The 17,768-nt window shown below is 41.1% G+C and overlaps 1 protein-coding gene across 1 annotated transcript in view; it reads left to right on the forward strand.

Moving 5' to 3' along the window:
* Positions 1–9,426: 9,426 nt before the first annotated feature.
* LOC133411132 (period circadian protein homolog 2-like) overlaps positions 9,427–17,768 on the forward strand; it is a 31,462-nt gene continuing 23,120 nt past the window's right edge. The window contains exons 1-2 of the mRNA XM_061693056.1: positions 9,427–9,551; positions 12,526–13,049. Of these exons, the coding sequence (XP_061549040.1) occupies positions 12,631–13,049 (419 nt within the window). The 5' untranslated portion in view covers positions 9,427–9,551; positions 12,526–12,630. The remainder of the gene's footprint in view (positions 9,552–12,525; positions 13,050–17,768) is intronic.

Genomic DNA, 17,768 nt, shown 5'->3' on the forward strand with positions numbered 1-17,768 from the left:
TAAAAGTCTGAGTTACATTAAATAAAGTAACATTACGTTTAAGGTAATTTAATGGCATAAGAGTTAATTTTGTCCCCCTTAGGCCTGCTGTACACTGAATGACGCAGCCGCACCCGACTGAACTGTTTCTCCTTGAGATATGAATGACCCGACTTGCGTTTTTTTTAGGTCTGAGCCGCCGTCCAGGTTTTTTTTTTTTTTTTTTTTTTTTTTTTGCTTTTACTTGCGAGCAAAATTTTTAGATATGAGCACTTTGGTGGCAGTGAATTTAACTCACTTCACAAGGAGCAGTTCATCAGATAGTGAACAGTTCTACCAAAAAAGCTTCAAGTTGTTTAATGGCACTCAAACTTAACAGATAATTATACAATGTGTATGTAAAACAATCTAATTGTTTTGCCTTAATAAAGTCTGTTTAGCCTAATGCTAACAGACAATGCAAAATGACAGACGGGCTAACAAATCGCATCGCTGTTGTGCTGATATAACTGTTTAAGCAAAAAAATTTAAATGCAAATAGTTGAGCAACATGTAGACAGAAAATATAATACAGGCATATTTACTCTTTGGAAAAATAGTTTTACTGCAGCCTACTGAGTCAGTTGTGAGACTCTTCTGTGTGATTCTGTATTCCACTGCCCCCAGGTGGCCAAGGCGTGCACATCAGAAGGAGCAGCTCACTGTCCAATGAACTGAAGCAAAAAAATTTGGTAAAAAGTGATTAATTTATTTACCTTTTAATTATGCATTTAATGTTTTTATAAAGTATAATAATATGGAGTTTTTATTTTTTGGAAGGCTGGAACAGATTAATGGCACTTCCATTTATTTTGATGGGGAACGATGATTTGAGATAAGGGTGTTTTGAATTACGAGCGTGGTCAGAGAACAAATTAAACGCATCTCAAGGCACCGCTATAGTGTGGTTTACAATAGTACTTAACTGTAACTGTAAATTATGAACCTATGGCTAGAAAGCAAACCGTGGAGAGAGTTGCCATAATGCATGGTTGCAGACAGACAGTGAATGGGGAATCGAATATTGCCAACAACCTCTAAAAATCTCCTTTTTTCTTGCCCGTTTTTTCTCTATGTGGCAATTTATTTCTTCCTTGACAATCGCTCCAGATTTTTGTGATTCGATAACGAAAATAATACAGTACATTAGACTAGGTGGAGCCTCAAAACCAGATACAAGGTTGCAGTTTTTTTTAAAAAATGTATTGCAGAGCATTGGTAGATGTGCGGTGCTCAATGGCTTGGTGTGTGTGCTGAAGTGAGTGGCCAACTAATTGTTTTCACAGTGGTGCACTTGCATTCAGTCGCGTCGCTTGTTGTGTAGCGGGCCTTAAACTAGTTTCAAATGTTCAAACTGGTTTCCACCATTTTAGTATCACCAGAGACATCTGAAACCAACGGACGGACATTGTGGAACATTGAATTGGGAGACTTCTTCCAATTTCTTCTTTCAACTCATTGACTGTCACTGGTGATCATTGACTGTCACTGGTGATCTTTGAGCTCCCCATAGAAGTTAACTGTAAGTTTGCATTTATTTAGTGTTATTTGCTTCTAAAACAAAAGTGATATCAGCAGTCAAAGAGTGAGTCCACTATTTTGGGATACCCTGTGGATATGGCATAACATTCTTAGGTGTCACTTCGTTACGTGAAGCAATGGCGTGAATCACAGTTGTCAGTTGCTAATAGACAGTTATTGAAAAAGAAAAGGAGGTCATCTCTCCCGTCTACAATATACAGTGACCACTTGCAGTGAAAAATCTGCAATACAACAGGGGAACACTTTACTTGGTTTTAGTTTTCTACCAACTGATGACTATTAAGCCAGCATGGTGACCTGCTGGATAATCTGTCTGACTCAGTTCTAAGGTTCAACTCTCGGATCTGGTGTGGGTTTTCTCCAAGTACTCAAATGTCCTCCCTTATTCCAAATCCATACATGTTAGTCATTTGAGACTCTTAATTGTTCATCGGTCTGAATATGAGTAAGAATAGTTGTCTGTATGTCCCTTGCAGGCTGGCTACCACTTCAGGAAGTCCCTGCCTCTCATCCTAAAACAGCTGGGATAGGCTCCAGGTCAGTCGCCGCCCTAAGACAAGCACTATAGAAAATGGGTGGCTGAATTATGACTATAGTTTGGAAAGACATTACAAGCAACACATGCCATGAGTGAGCTCCTCCGGCGCGTTTAGTCAAAGGTGTGAGGTAGTGCCTCCCTCTGCTCCATAACGTCAGCTTCCGGACGCTTTATTTAGAATTGTTTGCGCACAGCCTACATTGGCAAGCGTCCTCTCCTCGTGGGGGACAGTTGAGCATCCGGTCGTCTGCCTGCTGTTCTTCCCAGCCAATTCTGGCCCTGTCCAAAATGTTTTCAGAGGCTGAGCATCATAGCCTGGAACATATGTGTAGTATTTGAACCCTACAACACGACGTTTGGACAGTCACAGATCTCCTAGATCAGCCTTCCCCTGCGAAAGGGTTGAGACAGACATGCTAAACATTCGGCAAGTGTACTGTCTTGGCACCCATGCCATGTGCTGTAAGCTCAGATCAACTTCACTTTATTTAAAAAGCACTTTGAAAACAACCACAGCTAGAACAAAGTGCTGTACACAGATTTAAAAAAAAAAAAAAAAATCAAATATTAGATGTAAATCAACTGAAACATTCCACGATTAAAACAAGTTAAAAGCACGAAAAACAGGTGAGTCTTATGCCGTGTTGAAAGCCAAAGAATAAAGATGGGTTTCAAGATGAGTGTTAATAATGGAGTGTTAAAAACAAATAAAAGATCCTAAAACCCATTCTTCAATGTGCAGACAGCCAGTGGAGTGAGGCCAGAATTGGAGTTATGTGCTCCCTCCTACATGTTCTGGTTCGGAGTAAATACTAACGTGGTTCATTAGTTCTGTGTTGTAGAATTCTATATTAGCTCTCTCTTGCATGAGAGATTTACAGTATTGCCAAGAGATGAGATCCGTGTTGGCCACCCCTGGTATGTGGCATCGCCCTCAGTCCACCCCCTCACACCGGGTATGCCTTTCGCCTCTCAGTACACACCGATGTGATTAATTTGAGTCATTTCGTCATCTGTCTTTTTCAACTGAGGAAGGGTGTCTTTTCCTTGACATTAGTACGCTTGTTTCAGTGATATAAATAATTCCGTTTGCGTCACTGACATGGTTCATAGTTGGCCCATTATGAAAGAAGATGGCTAGTAGTGCGGTGCCCTCGTGGAGACTTCAATTATGTTTCACACTTCACACATGTAGACTGTGCAACAAGAGGAATGAAAAGTCTGGACCACCTTTTTGCCAAATGGCAATGTAAAAGGAGCTCTTTACAGTACATTGGAAAATAATATTTATTAGCTATTTATTATTACTGTATGATTGTTGTATATTGTGTTTTGTGTCTGATCTTGTTTACAGCTATGGTTGTTCTTAATAGTGGTCAATAAAGTTAAGCACCTTAGCACTTTTGTTGCCGAGTTTAGCAGCTTTTAAGACTATCCTTCTCTTACTAAAAAGTACCTGGCAGACATCTTTAGCAAAACACGTAGGTGTACTTATTTCATTCAGTATCAACTAAATATCTACAATGTACCTAAAATAAATGTGGTTATTTATATACTGTCAATTGTATGTATATGTCTATAGATGCGTATAAGTATATAATTTATAATGTTTAACTTTATCTACTGTAAAATAGTGTTTTGTTTGTGTTGGGATGGAGAGGCATTGGGGTTTCATTCTAAATACATAATGTACAATCTTTGTGCAATTAAAATGGATAAATACAGTATATTTTAAAAAGCACCTAGCAATAAATTTACTGTAGTTACTTAAACTGACTTGAATACTAAACATTTCCCTCTAAATAACAATTTTTTTTCTGTCAGAAAATCACACAGCCTGTTTGCCAAGTGGCAAATGTTTATTTTAGGTTTCAATATTTATACATAAGATAAATATGAATAAAACAAACCATATTAAATGTACAAATAGAAATGTGTTATAAACTCATCTAAATAAAATAAATTAATTTGTTAACATAGATGTCGAGATCCGTTTCAGCTTCTGATTATCTAATTACATAGATTATGCAATCACATTACTCAGAATCAGAAGTCTCTCAGGACCTGAAGTGGGAGATCAACATCAACTCCATCCTCCAAAAGGCCCAGCAGAGGATGTACTTCCTACGTCTTCTGAGGAAGCTGTTGAGGCAGTTCTACGCAGCAGTCATCAAATCAGTCCTGTGTTCTTCCATCACAGTCTGGTTTGGTGCTGCTACAAAAAAGGACAAACTCCAACTGCAACAGACAATCAAAACTGCTGAAAAGATTGTCGGCATCCCCCTACCCACCCTTGAGAACTTGCACGCTGCCAGAACTAAGACAAGAGCGTGCAAAATCCTCTTGGACCCTCAACGTCCAGGTGACCACCTCTTCCAGCTACTTCCATCAGGTAGGCGCTACCGAACAATGCAAACGAAAACATGCAGACATTCCAACAGTTTCTTCCCCCTTGCCATTAACTTCTTAAACAGTTAACTTACAATTCCATTGCAACATGCTGCTAATTTTTGTCTTGAGTTTGTTGTCACATCTCTGCCAGGCCAATTATACATTACTCGTGCACTCACTGTAGTAGTCTTGCCACGCTGCACTATTTGCATATGTTGTTGACCTGCTGGCCACTCATGTGCCTAAGTAGCAACTGCAACATTTGCACAATCGACATTGTCCCAGGTTATCACACTACAAGTCACTTTAAACTGAACACATTTCCTGAAGTCTCTGCGCACTTTGCACAATGCTCATTACACCGGACTATTGTTCTATTAGTCATTTAAAACTGCTTTAACTGCTAGAGGACTCTGCGTCTTTTTGCACATTGTCCAAAAAAAAAAAAAATTTTTTTTAAAAAAAACATTATCAGCATTACCACATTACTGGTGACGGCGGGGGTGGAGTTTGTGTGTATTGACTAGGTGAGTGGCTTCTAGAAACCCCTATGAAGTTGGGATATTGTGTAAAAACAGAATACAATGATTTGCAAATCTTTTTCAACCTAAATTCAATTGAACACACAAGGACAAGATGTTCAAACTGATTAATGTTGTTGTTTATGTGCAAATATCCTCATTTTTTTACTTGATGCGTGCAACACATTCGAAAAAAGCTGCAAAAGACTGGGAAAGTTGAGGAATGCTAAAAAACAAAAACAAAAAAACCACCTGTTTGGAACATTTCAGCGCTGAACAGGTTAATAATAAACAGGTGAGTGCGATGATTGGGTATAAAAGGAGCATCCCCGAAAGGCTCAATTGTTCACAAGCAAGGATGGGGCGAGGATCACCATTTTGTGAATAGCTGCGTGAGCAAATAGTCCACCAATTTAAGAATAATGTTTCTCAGTCAACAATTGCGAGGAATTTAGGGATTTTATCATCTACGGTCCATATCATCAAAAGATTCAGAGAATCTGAAGAAGGCGGCAAGGCTGAAAACCAGCATTGAATGCCCGTGACCTTTGATCCCTCAGGTGGCACTGCATTAAAAAAAAGAAGGCCTCATTGTGTAAAGGATATTGCCACGGGGCTCAGAACACTTAAGAAAACCATTGTCAGTTAACACAGTTCGTCACTACATCTACAAATGCAAGTTAAAACCCTACCTACCATGTTACACAGTGGATCAATTTTCAAAAGTGTTGCTTCTATTTACAAAATCTACATTGCACAGCTTCCCCCCCCCCCCCCCCCATCATCTTTAAAAAAAAAAAAACTGGCTAGTTTTGCCATCTGTTGCTACATTCCTTATGTGGAAGTGTGTTTCTGTTCTACGGACTCTCATTCATCGAGAATGCCCGGATAGCTCTGGAGCAAAAACAAAAAAGAGGCTCACCGGAAAATGGGAATATTTATCATAAACATGTTTTCAAATAGCCGGTGGGCGACTGGTTAGCACATCTGCCTCACAGTTCTGGGGATCGGGGTTCAAATCCCGGCCCTAGCTGTGTGGAGTTTGTATGTTCTCCCCGTGCCTGAGTGGGTTTTCTCCAGGTACTCCAGTTTCCTCCCACATCCCAAAAGCATACATGGTAGGTTGATTGAAGACTCTAAATTGCCCGTAGGTGTGAAAGTGAGTGTGAATGGTTGTTTGTTTCTATGTCCCCTGCAATTGGCTGGCGACTGGTTCAGGGTGTACCCCGCCTCCTGCCCGAAGATAGCTGGGATATCAGCAGCCCGCGACCCTCGTGAGAATAGGCGGTAAAGAAAATGGATGTTTTCAAATAGATCAGAATTGTAAGGAGGCAGCATCGTGGCGTAGTTCTGCATGTTCAAATCTCCGTTGGAACTTCTCTGTGTGAAGTTCGCATCAAAAACATGCTATTTAGGTTCAAGCTCTACATTTTTGTCAAATTGGTGTGAATGGGAGTGTGAATGCCCTGTGATTGACTGGTGACCAAACCAGGGTATATGTACCCTGCTTCATTCACCAAAGGTCAAATGGGATCGGATCCAGACATGTTTGTTTATTTGAAGACTCTAAATTGTCCATTTGTGTGAATGGTTGTCTACATGTGCCCTGCAAATTGGCTTGTAACCACTCCAGAGTGTTACCCCGCTTCTCTCAACAAAAGTCACCTTAATGAGGCCAAGAGCTGTAAATAATGGATGGTACAGCACAATAGTTCGACACCTTATCAAGTTACTCAGTCATGATCAGTGAATATGGATGCTGTGGGAAGCTTGATTCAGTTTAACCAAATATTCATCGCAGTCTGTTTTTCTTTGTTGGGGAATCATTATATTAACAAATGAATGCAAATTGGACCAAGCTGAGCTTCGATTATGCCACTTAACACTGACTTAATGCATGCTATCTCTGCTTGTAGCAGATGGTGAGGCGACAACACGTGGCGCGAAAGATAGCATTTTCTCCACTTCCCTGCGTCAATACTAATATATAAGCATGACTGTTGAAAAGACTCATGTTTTTTTGGCTTTGTTCTTACCTCCAGTCGTGCGTAGAGCTACAGCTATATGCATCTTGAAGTTAACAGTTAGATGGAAGGGTCCAAACCTGTTTTTTTCACAATTTTAAACCGTTTGGAGATGCTGTTAATGGTGGTCTTTGTCCAGTTTTATTTTATTTTTGTTTTCGTCTATTTATAAGGATTCAAGAAGATTAATTGTCATACCAACACACATCTATACATGGTGTGGCACTAAATTTGATACCCAAGGTCCCAGATGAGCCCAATGAGTCCCAAGTCTTGTGAAATATAAATATAATACAAAAATAACATAAAATAAAACAAGATTTGAAAAAAAGATGGGGGAAAATACTTATTTGCAGTGGTAAATGTGTGCAAAGGTGCAAATGCAGCAAGGATTTGGATGCAGCAGAAATACCCCCTCACAAACAAGATGTTGCATCTTAAGGGGTTTATCCCATGTAAATAAAGATTTATTTTTTTTAAATAAACTATCTTACATATACTTTAACTCATCTAAGAATCTGACCCATCTGTCCGTTTTCAAAATCAAAACTTTCCAACCTTGCAGTCGAAAATAAAAAGTATAATTAAATGTTGGCCGACTGGTTAATACATCTGCCACACAGTTAAAATCCGGCCTCGCCTGTTTGGAGTTTCTATGTTCTCCCCGTGCCTACGTGGGTTTTCTCCGAGTACTCCGGTTTCCTCCCACATCCCAAAAACATGCATGTTAGGTTAATGGAAGACTCTAAATTGCCCCTAGGTGTGCATGTGAGTGCGAATGGTTGTTTGTTTATATGTGCCCTGTGATTGGCTGGCGATGAGTTCAGAGTGTACTCCGCCTCTCGCCCAGAGTAAGCTGGGATAGTCTCCAGCACACTTGCGACCCTGGTAAGGATAAGCGGTTCGGAAAATTGATCGATTAAATTATGTTTGATCATATCAATTTTGTCTTGACATCTACACCAATAAACAAATGAAAAATGTGTGGTTTTTTTTGTGTGTGTATGTGGAAATGTTGAATTTTGCATTGTTGGTCTTGGGTAGCGAAATCATCAATTGCCGACTGTAATAAGACTGCAAACACTATGTACTAGAAAAAGTAGTGAAAATTAACACACCTGTATACATCATATTGTATAAATCAGTGATTCCCAACCACTGATGTGCTGACAAAAGTTATCAAGTTTCCCTTAATTGGTCTGAAAATGAACATCCATCTGTCCATTTCCCATACCACATATCTTCACTAGGGTCGTGGGCGTGCTGGAGCCTATCCCAGCTGACTCTGGGTGCGAAGCGGGGTGCACCCTGAACTGGTCGCCAGCCAATCGCAGGGCACATATAGACTGTGTATACACTCTCATTCACACCTACTGGCAATTATCCAATTAACCTACTATGCATGTTTTTGGGTTGAGGGAAATAACCGGAGTACCTGGAGAAAACCCCCACAGGCACGGGAAGAACATGCGAACTCTACACAGGTGAGGCCAGATTTTGAACCCGGGACCTCAGAACTGTGAGACAGATGTGCTACCCAGTTGTTCACCATGCTGCTGAAAATGAATATTTAATTAAAATAATGTAGCTTGATCTATCTATCCCAGTGATGTGTAGTGACAGGCAGAGCAAATAAATGCTCTACCACTTGATGGCAGAAGTGTGCATCCACCTGTTGCTATTCATACAACTGACTTTTTGTTCAACAAACAGGCCCAGATTTCACAATGAGTAAATCTGTGGGTAAATTGAGACAAAAGAACATTTTGTGATATTTTTGTTTATATTTTTGCCATGTGAAATATGTGTCTTGGCTCAATAAACGCTGGGATACATTGGTATAAATCATCATTGTTAAAGATCAAAGATCTATCATTGTTTACTTCAGCCTATTCTCTTACAGCATAAAGCATTTAAGGAATATGAGTTTCTAGAAGGAAAAATTATCTAATAATCACAGTGCCACTCACTGTGATTATTTGATAATTAAAGTCACCTTGTGTTATATCACACTGAGTCTGCTGGGAACTGTAATACTTCCGCGCATGCGCAGTCGGCCGTACGCGTCCTTGTATAAGCGTTTATACAACAGCGGTCGCAGGCGTTTCATTCACGTCCGCTTGCTCGCTTCTGATTGGCCACACCTCCCGCCGCCAGTCCCCACGTGAAAGCGGTGACGTTCTTATATAAACAGAGTGACAGTGGCGTAGACCAATCACAGAAGAGAACGTCAACCGCCGGAACGCCTCCTTACCCGGAAGAGCGTCGCCACTTGGCTGAGGGTGCAGTGACGTCGAGACTGACAGCTTTTAGAGCCAATAAGAGTAAGGAAGGTGGAGTCCCTGTGAATGAGGTCACTACCTCAGCCGGAGACCCTCCACGCACTCCCAATACAAATTTGACCGAGAGAGCAACTGTGTCATAGGCAGCTAAAAACATCCGTGCCGGCTTTTTCCTTTGGTTTCAACTTTTTAGTTTGGCGTGAACACTGAGACCGGGGTCATCTGTTCTTTTAAGGTACGTGGGGCTTTTTATATGCACTAACCACACTCTTTAAAAAGGTGACAGTTGTCTAAGTTGCATAACTGTGTCAGTGGACTAAAGGCGGGATCAGCTGACTCGGCGGGTGGGCTTTCACGTGAGAACGTAAACTTTGTAGGGGGGTGAATATTAACGGTGTGTTCTTTCGAGAAACACAAAAATAAATGTTAAAGGGGCGTTGCCCCCCCCCCCCCCCCAAAAAAAGCATACTTTTAAATGTTTTTCATTTATTTAACCTTTATTTATCCATGTCAGGAAATTTAGACCAGATTCTCATTTGCAATGCCGACCTGGCTGCAGACAGCAGATTAATACGAAGCAAAGCAAAAGCAAATACTAATAATGTACGTGCTGGGATTGGCGGCGCATGAAAAGTTCAAGACGACACCTTACATAAAGAGTGCAGTGCGGCACATGTCTGTGGAGTTTGTCATACAGCACCCATTAGTGAATGATGCTCGTAATGCATGCTCCTATGCATAAAAAAGAGCGATTTTTAAAAAAAAATAGTATTACAGTCATCCATTTCAGTGCACTTAACACTCAGCCCACACTAGACAAGCAACTAGGGCCAATGATTTGTATTTTTTGATCTTGTGTGGACAGATGAGAGAAAAGTAGATCTTTTTTTTTTGGAGGGGCGGTCACATCACCTCTCTGTTTGCGGACACAAAATAAAGCACACAAAAGAAGTGTTACAGTGCTTGGTACAAATGAAGCCATAAATAATTCTGGAGCAAATTATGCTGTCCAGTGTCAGAAAGCTGCGCCTCTGTTGTGTTCCAAGGCTGCAGGGTATCTTGAATCTGAGCTTTGTACAATGTAATATTAAAGTATTCTTGAGCATAATGTGCTGTCCAGTGTCAGAAAGCTTGGTCTCGACTGTGTGTTCTTGGTCTTCTTTGCTGCATCCAACAAAGGGTGTCTTGGTACAATTAAATCTCAAGACTGTTAAGGCAACGTGGAGCAAAATGGACTGTCTTATTTTATATTTATTTTTTTAATGTTCTGGGGCTGCTATATGCTACCTCTGGCATGGGGTGTCTTGAACCTGTTTAGGGTACAATGAAGTCTTAGTACATTCTGAAGTAAAATATGATGTTCAATGTTAGAAAGCTTAGCCTCTGTGTGGTCTAGGGCTGCTTTGCTTCATCCGGCACAGGGTGTCTTGAAGCTTGTCCAGGGTGTGGGGAAATCACATGACTCTTTCGGCAACCTGGAGCAAAATGGGCAGTTATGTTCTTGGGGCTGCTCCGTTATCTCTGTCTGGCCAGTAGTGTCTTGAACTTGCAGAGGGTACAATGAAATCTGAAGACTAGCAAGGGATTCTGAAGTGAAATGTGCTGCCCAGTATCCAAAATCTTGGTCTGTTAACAATAATGGTGCAAACCTGACATCTTAAAACACCAAAGAAGGGCTAAGACCAAAACAGACTCATCTAAAGGAGCCCTTATCTAAATCTTATGGAACATCTGTGGAAGAAGCTGAAACATGCTGCCTGGAGGAGCCACTCTTGGATACTATGCATATGTTTCCACATAAAGTGTGGCAGGACTTGGGGTAAATCAGCTTCGAGTGACAATGACAGATTTGACCGAGGACTTGAACTAGAATACTCGATGACTATTTATAAGTATTTATGGCTTGAATAGCTAGAAATGCGCGGCACGGTGGACGACAGGTTAGCACATCTGCCTCACAGTTCTGAGGACCTGGGTTTAAATCCGACCTTGCATGTGTGGAGTTTGCATGTCCTCCTGGGTGGATTTTCTCCAGGTCCTCCGGTTTCTTCCCACATTCTAAAAAAAACATGCATGGTAAGTTAAATCGCTCAAAGTCAGCTGGGATAGGCTCCAGCATGCCCGCGACCCTAGTGAGGATAAGTGGTACAGAAAATGAATGGATGGATAGCTAGAAATGCACATACGCCTCTTGCTTTGGTTCAGCCAGAAACAGGATGAGTGAAGACAGGGATAAATTAGAAGTAGGAAAAGTTTCCTTGGATACAGTGATCGCTGCAGTTTATGGGCAGTGTGTTTTCAGCTCATCGTCTCATTGAGGGATGGAAGCTTATTTAGAATTCCTTTTTCGTTTTCATTTATATAATACATGTTCAAAGTTGTACAGTTAAATCAGTGTGACCCTGGTTTCTGATTTGGTACCTGTCCTTTTTTTAGCCACTGAGATAAAGGATGAAGCATTACGTGGTCACAGTGTGTGGGGAAGTGTGCTTCTGATCCATTAAGTCCATCTAGGATGTCATTGAGTGTAGATGTAGGTTAAAAAAAACAACTTCAGTAACACCGAAAGGAGAAATCATGGCAATCTGTGGTTTTGATATGAACACGTGTGTAAAATGTACACAAGGATCCAATTTCAATAAACTGCAGTATGCAATCTGTGATTCTCTTCTCCCTTTTGTTTCCATGCAGGAGAATAGCGATTAGCATGTCTGCCTCACAGTCAAATGTTCTGGGTTCAAATCCCAGTTTAGGCCTTCCTGTGTGGTGTTTGATTATCCTGTTTTTGCATGGTTTTCAACAGGTACTCTGGCTTCCTCCCATTTTCCAAAAATATGTATGTTAGGTTCTTTGAAGACTAAATTGTCCATAGGTGTGAATGTATGTTGTTGTTGTTTTTAAACCTTTATTTATCCAGGTAACTGAGAACAGATTCTTACTTGCAATTTATTTTGATTTACCAGTTTTACGGAAAAAATGCTAAATTAAGACAACATATATGATGACTCTTGATAATGTAAATGCTCAGTGGGCTGGACTAAATGGAGCGAGCTATACTTAAAGCTATACCACCCCTGCTTTCGGCAAATGTCTCGTACGTAAACAAACACAGTGCAGCTCAGCCTCTGTCTAGCGGATGTCATAGCCAGTGATGTGCTTAAAGATTTAAGCTATTTATGTTTCATTTTGTTTTATTCCTCTTTCAGCAGATAAGTCCCATTTCATTCCTTCCAACAACACCACTGATGATGGGGTGATTGTGCTCCTTCTACTCAACCTCACCGACAACAGTAAGAAGTCAGCTCATCCTCCTGATGTCAGAAGATTCAGACTCCAAGCACTACTGCTTCTCAGTACTGGAGGACCAAGATGGAGCTTCAGGCAGCCAAGCGTCCACTTCGTGCTGCTCCGTACCGAGGGGGCCTACTGGCTGCAGCTCTATGGTGCAGCTGCAGCGGATGAGCAGCTACGGCCAAAGGGGGCCCGAGCTGGGCCTGCCGTCGGAGGGCAGCGACAGTAGTGGCCAGGACCCTCCTCTCGCCGGGTCGCACAAGCTTTGCAAGAGCTCTCGAGCCTCCTCCCTAGCGGAGGAAGATGTGGCGTTTAAGAGCAGCGGGTCCAGCGGCAGCGGGACCGAGTCGCACGGCAATGAGAGCAACGGTCACGAGTCCATGGGCAGCTCCAACAGTAACAAAGATTCCGCTTTGCTGGAGTCTTCTGGAAGCAATAAGAGGTTAGTTGCTTAACATTTGCAAGTCTCCTATCTGCACCTGGACAATACATGATGTATTGAGCGGTTTCAATGTATTTAAGAAAAATCAATAGGTTGCACATTATGAATGCACATTGAAAAAAGAGAGGAAAGAATTGTGAAATGAGGAATATTATTATGCACAGTAATTTAAGAAAAAATATCTGCCATTAGAACAGTAAGACTATTAAAAAAAAAAAAAAAAAAAAAAAGTCTTAAAACTTGTGTATTTATATTACCTAACCTGTCAAATTATAGGATTTCTTATTCTAAACTAAATTTGCTTGTAATCATTAATACATTCTCAACAATAAGTTATAAGACCTTGAGGTTTTAAAAAAAGGAAAATGCTTGAAGCAAGTGAAATGCTCTTAAAGTGTCAGGTAAGAAGAAATATATTGGCATAATTTTGCCTTGATTTGAGATGTACTTTTGATTAGATTGTAGTTTTTGCAGTGCAAGTACCAATTTTAAACATCTTAACTGAGACGCTTATCTCACCACAAACCACAGGAGAATCGGACAGGAGAATCTTTAGATGTGCAGTTATCAGTATATGTACCCCGCTTTAGTCATTTGCAGTCTCAATACATTTGAACACAAACATTATGAGCTGCATTTAACATGCAGCGATATATAGCCAAGGTGAATTTGACTGCAATGGCAGGACAAAACATTGTGAATATAAAGTGTCGTTGTTGTAGACAGGGTTTGTCTTTTAAACAAACAAAAGAAAAGTTCAGCTCCCCCCCCCTATTTTGGCAGAGCTCACAACTTACACCACAATCCACATTTGATTTTCATACAAACTAGGATGAACATGTGCTCTGTAATTTCTCATATAATTTGAGTGATGATTCAACTCAATATATTTTAAGTACAGATGGGAGTTCCATGGGACATTTCCAAAAGTCCATAAAACGGCTTACATGCATCTGCATCGTTACGTCAAAATGAGTGCAGATGTGATTTGCTGTTGGCAGGAGGCCACCAGAGTTTATTTTGACTGCTGTGGGGAAAAAAAAGAAAAAAGAAAAACAACGGCTGCTCCCAGTAGGAAGTCCAGCTTCATGATGTAATTCGGCAGACCAGCCTTTTGGCTTTATACCAACGCCGTAGGGACTGTGTCATGCTGTCAATAGCTTTGTTTATCACCACGACAACGCATTATTTATCCATGTTTCTCACTGGGCGGAGATAACGGTGATGCACGTTCTCATGTTTTGGCCCCTTCACTCGGTCTCTCCTTTCACTGGAACATTTTGGTCTCCTAACAGGAAGTGGTACAAGTTACTTATTTATTGCAGTGGTTCCCAAACTTTATACACAAAGTACCACCTCCAAAAACACATAACTGTCTTAAGTATCACTATAATCAGTGTTCACGCTGCCCGCTTGCCACCTAGCCAATGGCAAATTGAGACAGGATGCGGCGATGCAAATGTTGCTCACATTAGCCACGCTGGCAAATCAAAATCACCCACGTCAAAAACACTGCCCGTGATGTGATGAAGTGGGTGCGCTCGATCTGGCGTGTGTGAACGGTTTTAGTGGTTTAGTTTTTCCCGACGCTCCTGCTTTGCTAAAAGCTTCAATCCGCTGTCCAGCCGCTGCTGGCTAAGCAGACAGGATCACGGGCTTTCCCAGCTGCCATGGAGCGGCACACCGGGAAATAGAAGACCCGATGGCGCTTGGCGCCAAATTGAAACATATTACCGTGATGTACGTTTAAAGTGTCAATGGTCAACGTGTCTTCCAATTCACATTAGTTCTCACAGCTTGCTAGCTGCCTTCTTCATCAATGCACGAGCCGCGAATCCCACTTTGGTTGTCGTGCCAAGCGGTGTTGGTGCTGGCTCGGCCCAGGGCCCGAGCTACTCATTTGTGGGCCCAAGCTAAACACTGCCCAAGCAAGATTAAGTCCTTAAGATCCTTCTTGAGGATTATTAAATAACAAGTGAATCATTTCAACACATTTTCTGTAATTGATAAAACATTAATCAGCATTTAATATAGTTTACCTTTTCAGCCGCTTTTATACTCACATCTTTGCAACGAAAAGTGTCACTTGTGTCACTCTCCACTTTAGCTCTATACTCGGCTGACACTGACAGCAGTGCTACTGCTACTGGCAAGAGCAGCATTATATTAGTATATGATTACAAGGCATAAAGTTAAATCAATCAGTCCATATTGTACTGTGGTGGAAGTTTTTATTTTTTTAATAAACTATTCAAAAAAGTAAAATCAAGATTTGATATTCATAACATTTAGGTGCCAGAACTGTGAGCGACTGGTTAGCGCATCTGCCTCACAGTTCTAGGGACCGGGGTTCAAATCCCAGCCCCGCCTGTGTGGAGTTTGCATGTTCTCCCTGTGCCTGCATGGGTTTTGTCCGGGGACTCGGGTTTCCTACCACATCCCAAAAACATGTGTGGTAGGTTGATTGAAGACTCTAAATCTGCTCGTAGGTGTGAATGTGAGTGCGAATGGTTGTTTGTTTGTATGTGCCCTGCGATTGGCTGGCAACCACTTCAGGGTGTACCCCGCCTCCTGCCCGATGATAGCTGGGAATAGGCTGCAGCACGCCCTAGTGAGGAGAAGTGGCTCAGAAAATGGATGGATGGATGGATAGTTAAAGTGGAAAATTCCCCGCCTCCCATTGTTAAGGAATCTAAACCATATAGTATGCAGTACCACACTTCACCAAAGCAGAACCCTCAACCACCATGAGTCTCATCAGGCCACCTTGCCCTGTTCTTCAACTGTCACCCAGACACTGGTTACCACATTCAGCTTATTGTCTTTCTCTGACCTACTTGCTGCTGCCAAGTCAACTTGAGACACTTTTAACACGGTCACTTTATTCTACTTGGTTGCTATTCGTAAAGGCTACTCCGTTTTTGGTAGCTTAAAGTAGGGTATTTTCAGTGCGAGTCACCATGACAAACAGCTGTTAATAGTCTTGGGCTAACCATTTTGCTCTGTAAGGTGTTTTTAAAAAAGTGAAGTACATTTATCGTACAATTAAATAATTTGTGCGTGACTCAGAGTCTCAAAGTGTGAAAATGACCTACAAAATTTGTGGAATTTCTAACTGACCATTTTCTGCTGTGGTGTGTGGGGGGGGGGGGGGGGGGGGGGACCCTATTTTTATTCAAGCCGAGAAAAACTGAAGCCTTCAAGTCTGTGATGCAACGCAGACCAATTAGGGTCCGGTAAAAAGCAAAGTAGATGTTGGGCCTGTCCACTCAAAAACCGGCTGTGGTATTTTGGAGCACTACATGTAACTGCATTACATGCCCTCCTATGCGCAGAGGTTGCTATTTGTGCCATTGCTGGTCTATTCTTAGCTGGATTAGACGGCGATTTAGGTACCGTAATGAGACATCATCCGAGTCCATTTTGGATTTACTGGGTCCTCGTTAGGTTTGTGGGTTAATGCGAACCAGCACACACATACCATACTCTACCTGGCTTTATTCTGAGGTTAAACCTTTGCTGTGTGCCTATTAGTGGCGTTAATATTTATCACTGATGAAAACTGAGCATTCTTTTATTTTTCTTGTATTGGATTTCAACAAGTTGAGTATTTGTACGTTTTGACTAGTGAGTGAAATGTAAAATGTCACTAAATTTGTATCCAAGACTTTCATACTTGTTTCATTCACTATATATTGGGTGTTAGAAAGTTGTCATTACATATTCCTGTCAATAATATTATATCCCACTGAGCAGTCATTGTTTAAATATTACTCTTCAATAATTTGACTTAAAATATTTTTTTGTCAGTAAGACTGATAACATTTCTATTACCATATAGTAACATGCAGCCTCTTATTGTTAGATTACATTTAAATTTATTTTCGTCCTTCAATGTTTCTTTGTTTTTATTTGAACTTTGTTGGTTGTACATATTTTCATTCATCCATTTTCTGCACTGCTCGTTCTCATTAGGGCCACGGGTGAACTGGAACAGTATCTCAGCTGACTTTGGGCTTGAGAAGCAGGGTACACCCTGGACTGGTTGCCAGACAATTGCAGGGCAACATATTTTTTTTTCATTTCGCTATATTGCGGTTCATGCTTCACGGTCCCGCTATCTCACAGATTTTTGTTTTTTTTTAGTGTCAATACAGTTGTTACTCTTGTTTTTATACTGTTAGTACAATATTTTTCTTATCAATTGCTCTTACTCTCCCTTAATATATTGTGTTAAAATGTGTTTGGTTTATTTTAAATCAAAGCAAATCAAATCCAAGTTCAATTATAAAGCAGTTCTCATATATATATATATATATATATATATATACACTGCAATGAGTGTTACCATAAAGGGTGTGTAACTGGGCTGTATTTAAAAGTCGTATCCTTCCTCCTCCTAATTCTCCACCATTCCCGCTGTGCCACCTGGTTAAGGGTCTCCACAAGGAGCCACTGACATTTTAGGAGCACGTTGTCTTTTGTCAGTTCCTCTCAAAGCAGCATGGGGCCTGTTCCCCTTGTTCCTCCCGTCCTCTTCCACAAAAGGCATCAACACTGGCGGATCTTTTTCCAGGTCGAATTTAACCACGATGCAAACTGTGAGATCCACCCCGCCCGTTTTTTCATCTTTGTTACGAAAAGTTTGGTTGTGACAAACCAATCCGAGGTCAGAAAAATGCTGACGTCATCGATGGCCAGCTCACTGGCCCTTTTCAG

Source organism: Phycodurus eques, chromosome 13 (assembly GCF_024500275.1).
Source record: "Phycodurus eques isolate BA_2022a chromosome 13, UOR_Pequ_1.1, whole genome shotgun sequence".
Lineage (NCBI taxonomy): Eukaryota > Metazoa > Chordata > Actinopteri > Syngnathiformes > Syngnathidae > Phycodurus > Phycodurus eques.